The following is a 5855-nucleotide window of genomic DNA, read 5'->3' on the forward strand; positions in this document are numbered from 1 at the left end:
TTTTTATAGATAATTTACGCTTTCAAATTTTGTTCAAGTTTTTGAAAAATATCAGAATTCCAAAATTTTGTCCCCGTTTCAGAAAATATTCGGACCATTAAATTTTTGTTTGGTTTGGGATTTCTTCTCAAAATTCAAAAAAGGTATGATTTTATAATAAATATTTGCATTTTCCAAAAAAACATAGAGACTTTATATCTTTTTTCCCCAATTAGAGAAAATTCTTTTTTTAGTGAAATACTAAAAAAATCCAAATACTGTTTGCCTTTAGATTTGTTTTGCTAAGAGTTTCCTGTATATGCTAAACATGTTCCCGTTTCTAATAATTGTTCACACTTTAAAAAAACGTGTTTTTATATAAGTTTCCTGTTCAAAAAGATTGTTAATTTTAAAAATGTACCCATTTAGAATTTTGTTCCTTATTTTCATAAATGTACGAAATTGTTCAATGTTTTTGCATTTTTAAAAATAATTCAGGGTTTAAAAAATTGTTCATTTGCAGAAAATATTCATACATTTTTATTTATTATTTTTCTTTTGAAAAGCTAAGAAACAACCAATAAAAAAAAGAAAAAAATATCTTGAATCTTACAATGTAGTATTTTCTTAAGTATTAGTGTTGGACATGGATTAGCAGGACTCATTTGTGCGAATGGCTAGCAGGAAGTGATCGGGTTTTCCAGATCGTGAGTTTGATTATTCAATGCGTTCTTTTTTTACTCGTGCCTTACAAACACAGGGTGTTTCCGTGCCTGCTAGTGGGCTGACCGAGATAAATCCTGATAAAGAATGGACGCTCATGATTGGTTATACGCTATTTATGCTAATAAAATGGAATTTATGCGCTATAGTTAGTAATCCATCAGGGTACATTGTCGTATGAGAGACTGGTCGAAGCAACTGTGCACCGAAGGTCGCCGGGCATGCAGCCACCAAATGAGGAGGTAGCCATAACCCTGAGACGGAGGTGGGCCTGAAGAAAAAAAGGCAAGAGTTGGATGGTCGCCGCCACGCCGACCAACCTCACTATCATCAAAATATCAAAGGACAAACATGATCATGGAGAAGACTGCGGCTCCTAGCCGCGGGAGGCCATTTTTGATGGACACATCATTTATCTCTTTCGTTACTTCTCATAAAAAAGTTCTCTTTCACTTCAACGAACGAAGGACATATATGCTAATATCTATTCTCTCTGTTCCATAATATAAGAGCGTTTTGACACTAATGTGGTGTAAAAAATGCTCTTGTATTATGGGACAGAGGGAGTAATAAATTAAGAGTCAATTACACCACAAGTGCTTGAATTTGGCACGAAAAATCAGTTTGGTGTTAAAACTCACGGCATTCATGAACCGGTGACAAAACTTGGATTGGACGTGCATCTATGATGCTAATACCGTTTGTTCACGCTTAGCATGCTAACGACGCGCACCAATGTGACGTAGGACCCACTATCAGCGACAGGAATGGCGGGGATGAACATGCGGCCTGTTTTTTTTTTGTTTTGAGAAAAACACCTTGGAAGTTTTTTCATCACAAAAGAGCCCCTCGATTTTCTTTCCTTCAAAGAACGAGTGAGGCAGACCTATTAGGAAATAGTACAAAGGAGGAAAAGTTTAAAAGCAGGGGTTGGAGCACACAACCTCATTCTAACAAACCTAAGGTGCTGCCTACCCGACCAAGTCAAGCTTCCTGCCTTGCTAGGATAGCTAAATCTAGTGACCCGTATTTGTCACACACAAAAAAACTTAATGACCAAGATGGGACTTAAATGGACTGCAGGACCTATATTTACCATGATAGTGTTTGCAATTCATAAATACGATTATAATCCATATTACTATTTAAATTACATAATATTTTTTAAATAATGCTTTTACATATTTTAGAATTACATGAATAGTATTTTAATTAATAATACTAATCATAAAGTAAGTAAATGAATATTAGGATTCAAAGGATTGTTGTGAATAAAAGTCAAATATTAGGATGTTTTTCACAAAAATCAGGCCCCACGTCCATCCCCGCCTTCCGGTGAATGACATCGGGTTCCACGTCATGTTGACGTGCCTCGTCAGCACGATGTATGTATAGAAAATGGGATTAGCATCGTAGATGCACGTCTAGGTCAAGTTTTGTCATCGGTTCAATGTACGCCGCAAGTTTTAGCACGAAACTGATTATTTTTTTGCCAAGTTTAGACACCTGTGGGTAATTGACTGATAAAATAATGCGTGTTTTTAGACATGTTTATGGAAAAACAATCAAATAACTATCCGTTGGTTTTGGAACCGTCATATAGAACAGGGGTCAAAGCGTGGCCGCCAAGTAGCATTTTATGTTGTCTGTTGCTGTTTGGTCTACTCGCAGTCCTCCGTTTACTACTTATCTCAGTCGCATCATCTCATTGTCGTCTAAACAATTTTAACTTTCCTCGTGCGTAAACATGGTTGCTCCGAACCAACGTCTGATGCTTGGCAGCCACGCTTAACCTATCACCACCACTCAAGATTTTATAATCTATGCAAACCTATAGGAGTATAATCTTTCCAAGGATTGTGAAGAAGCAGGGAAGTAGTAATCTTCTACGCAGCTTCCCCATAAATACCTTACATGTCGCCTGCTTCCTCACAATCCCAATTACTCCAGTCCTGAGTCCAGTCCTCTGCTGAAGTTGACAAGAATGGAGAACCCGAGGGTAGACGAGCAGCCCCTGCTCGTGGAGCGGGACGAGAACGCGGCGGCGTGGGAAGTCAAGCGACTGCTGCGGCTGGCCGGGCCGCTGGTGGCCAGCGGCGTCCTCCGGTGCGCGCTGCAGCTGGTGTCCGTGATGTTCGTGGGCCACCTCGGCGAGCTGCACCTCGCCGGCGCCTCGCTCGCCACCTCCCTCGCCAACGTCACCGGCTTCAGCTTGCTTGTCGGCATGGCGAGCGCGCTGGACACGCTGTGCGGGCAGGCGTTCGGCGCGCGGCAGTACCACCTCCTCGGCGTCTACAAGCAGCGGGCGATGCTGGTGCTCGCGCTCGCCTGCGTCCCCATCGCCCTCGTCTGGGCCAACACCGCCCGGATCCTCCTGCTCCTCGGCCAGGACCGGGCCATCGCCGCCGAGGCCGGCGCCTACGCGCGGTGGCTCATCCCCGCCCTCGTCCCCTACGTCCCTCTCACGTGCCACATCCGGTTCTTGCAGACGCAGAGCATCGTCGTGCCGGTCATGGCCAGCTCCGCCGTCACGTCGCTGAGCCACGTCGCCGTGTGCTGGGCGCTGGTTCACAAGGCAGGCATGGGGAGCAAAGGCGCGGCGCTGGCAACCGCCGTCTCCTACTCCACAAACCTGGCCATGCTGTCCCTGTACACGAGGCTGTCCGGTGTATGCAAGAGGACGTGGACTGGGTTCTCCATGGAGGCCTTCAAGGAGCTACGCCAGTTCGCGGAGCTGGCCGTCCCGTCCGCCATGATGGTTTGGTGAGACGAAATCCTCAACAACTCTACTTGATCCTTGGATGCATGCATGCATGCATATCTCATCTTACTAATGAAAAATTATTGCAGCTTGGAGTGGTGGTCGTTTGAACTGCTTGTGCTGCTGTCTGGTCTTCTGCCTAATCCTAAGCTTGAAACCTCAGTGTTGTCAATATGGTAATCTCAACACTCAAGACAACCTTTTGCATGTACTACAACTACAACATGTCAACATTTTTTCGCCTGTTCACTCATTCTAAGCTGTGCATTATTTAATTCTGCAGTCTTAACACCGGTGCTCTCATGTTCATGGTGCCATCTGGTCTCTGCACAGCCATAAGGTACCGTGCAGTTCACAAACGAAATGTAGCTATGTCTGCTGAGTGGTCTCACTGATTTTCCTGCATAATATACAATACAGTACACGCGTTTCCAATGAACTTGGCGCCGGTAGGCCTCAGGCAGCGAAGCTGGCAACTAGACTGGTCGTATGGATGGCGTTGTTTGCAGGCACAGTGATCTCCGTCACAATGATTTCTCTACGCAAATTTTGGGGATACATGTACAGCAACGAGGAAGAAGTCGTGACATACATTGCCAGGATGATACCTGTCCTCGCCATATCTTTCTTCATAGATGGAATCCACACATCTCTTTCAGGTACATATATAGATGAAATTCCCCACATTGTCACACATTTACAACAATCTCGAACATAGTGGCATGATCTTTGTCTGAACATTACATACAGGTGTGCTCTATGGATGTGGTGAGCAGAAGATTGGTGCGCGTGTCAACCTGGCCGCGTTCTACTTGGCAGGCATCCCCTTGGCCTTGTTGCTTGCATTTATCTTGCATATGAACGGGATGGTATGTATTATGTCAGCACGAACTTTACTTGTCACTGGCCATATGAATTTTCCTCTTCTTTTTTTTTAAAGAGACCAAATTTTTTGTGGTTCCAATAGGGGCTTTGGCTCGGCATCGTTTGTGGCAGTCTCACGAAGCTTGTGTTGCTCATGTGGATCGTACTTTCTATAAACTGGGAGAAGGAGGTAAGTTCAACATCTTGTAATTTGTGTATCACCGTAAATTCGCATTTGCACGACAATGTGTGATCTCTCTTATTGTTCTTTATCAGGCAATTAAGGCAAAAGACATGGTGTTAGGATCTTCTCTTCCGGCTGCATAAAAATAATACCATACCGCGGCAAAACATCGCATTTTGTGATACGATCAAACATGCTGGCAGATGAAAAAAAAAATATATACATAGTTATGCCATTTTGCTTTGAAAAGCAAGGAGAAAATGTGGATATTGGTGACTAAGATTATAATGTAACCAACATAGTTAGATATTGTCTATTGTTTTTTTTGAGCGAGTGATATTTTCAATTCTTTTGTAAGCAATCATTTATTCCTATAAATATTTTTTTGGTTCTCATATAATTAGTACTATATTTTGCACCGTATACATATTGAGTAGTTGGAGGCATAGAATGTTTTTATGAGGAATCACACGATGACACTACAAATACGTATTGATGCATTTACAGAAGTTTGAACAAGCATTCACACGACTACATGTATTCAATATGAATTTGCAAAATTAAATTATTACTTTCGCTTGCAAGCATCGAAAAGAAAATCAAATGCAGTAAATTAAAATAGGAAAAATGATCAAGTTATTTCTCAGATTCCATTGTATAATTGGGTAATAGATTGTTTTGAGTGGTAGGTGTCGTCTAAAGGCTATTTCGCCAACCGCGCACACTCCCTCACGCTGGACCAGCCCATTTTTTTGGTTCTCATATAATTCCAACTCAGAACCACTTCGTTCGTAGTGAACCATAGTAATAGTCTTCAACAGCGACCGTCAAAACGATAATATATGTTCGGACGTAATGTCGGCCCTCATCCGTCCAGAAAGCAGTTTGGATCATGTTTTTCCCGCAAACCGAATCCAAACGTGAGGGGCTTTGTGGGAGTCCGGACACGAGACACGTTGGATTCTTGTACCCATGGTCCATCCAAAAGAAAGGCGAAGCCCACGCTTTTGTAGCATCCCATATTGTTTCCGCACCAAAATCTCCCATTCTCTTCTTTCATCCTGCCGCACCCAATTTCTGCCCTTTTCTCCTAATTTTTTTCTTCGCTCCCGCCGCTGACGCATTGAACCGGATGAGAACCTGCCGGAGATGGAGGTGTTGGAGGTGCAGGAGGATCTGAGCAGCATGCTTGCCCGAAAGATCAACTTAGTGATGAGGAAAAATCGCCGCATGCCAAAAAGGAGGAAACGCTCATGAAGCGGAAGGACGAGGGAGGGCTGATACATCTCCAACGTATCTATAATTTTTTATTGTTCTACGCTGATATATTATTATTCTAGAATA

General features: G+C 43.0%; 1 protein-coding gene across 2 annotated transcripts; it reads left to right on the forward strand.

The window, feature by feature from the left end:
• Nucleotides 1-2640: 2640 nt before the first annotated feature.
• LOC123412588 (protein DETOXIFICATION 16-like) lies at nucleotides 2641-4905 on the forward strand. 2 transcript variants are annotated; one of them, XM_045105538.1, is made up of 7 exons: nucleotides 2641-3465; nucleotides 3553-3639; nucleotides 3747-3803; nucleotides 3884-4122; nucleotides 4214-4332; nucleotides 4431-4517; nucleotides 4604-4905. In XM_045105538.1, exons 1-7 carry the CDS (start codon nucleotides 2687-2689, stop codon nucleotides 4652-4654), a joined length of 1419 nt encoding a protein of 472 aa, XP_044961473.1. In that variant the 5' UTR covers nucleotides 2641-2686; the 3' UTR covers nucleotides 4655-4905. The 2 variants fall into 2 exon arrangements, with proteins under 2 accessions (XP_044961473.1, XP_044961474.1); XM_045105539.1 differs by having other exon boundaries at nucleotides 2687-3465; nucleotides 4762-4791.
• The last annotated feature ends 950 nt before the right edge of the window (nucleotides 4906-5855 follow it).

This window comes from Hordeum vulgare, chromosome 7H, assembly GCF_904849725.1.
Source record: "Hordeum vulgare subsp. vulgare chromosome 7H, MorexV3_pseudomolecules_assembly, whole genome shotgun sequence".
In the NCBI taxonomy this organism is placed as follows: Eukaryota; Viridiplantae; Streptophyta; class Magnoliopsida; order Poales; family Poaceae; genus Hordeum; species Hordeum vulgare.

Excerpts from the sequence above, each read along its gene's own strand:
- LOC123412588 (XM_045105538.1), top strand. The coding sequence starts at position 2,687 with ATGGAGAACCCGAGGGTAGACGAGCAGCCCCTGCTCGTGGAGCGGGAC. Across the intron at positions 3,466-3,552 it reads CCGTCCGCCATGATGGTTTG|CTTGGAGTGGTGGTCGTTTG; the intron begins GTGAGACGAAAT and ends AAATTATTGCAG. Across the intron at positions 4,518-4,603 it reads CTATAAACTGGGAGAAGGAG|GCAATTAAGGCAAAAGACAT; the intron begins GTAAGTTCAACA and ends GTTCTTTATCAG.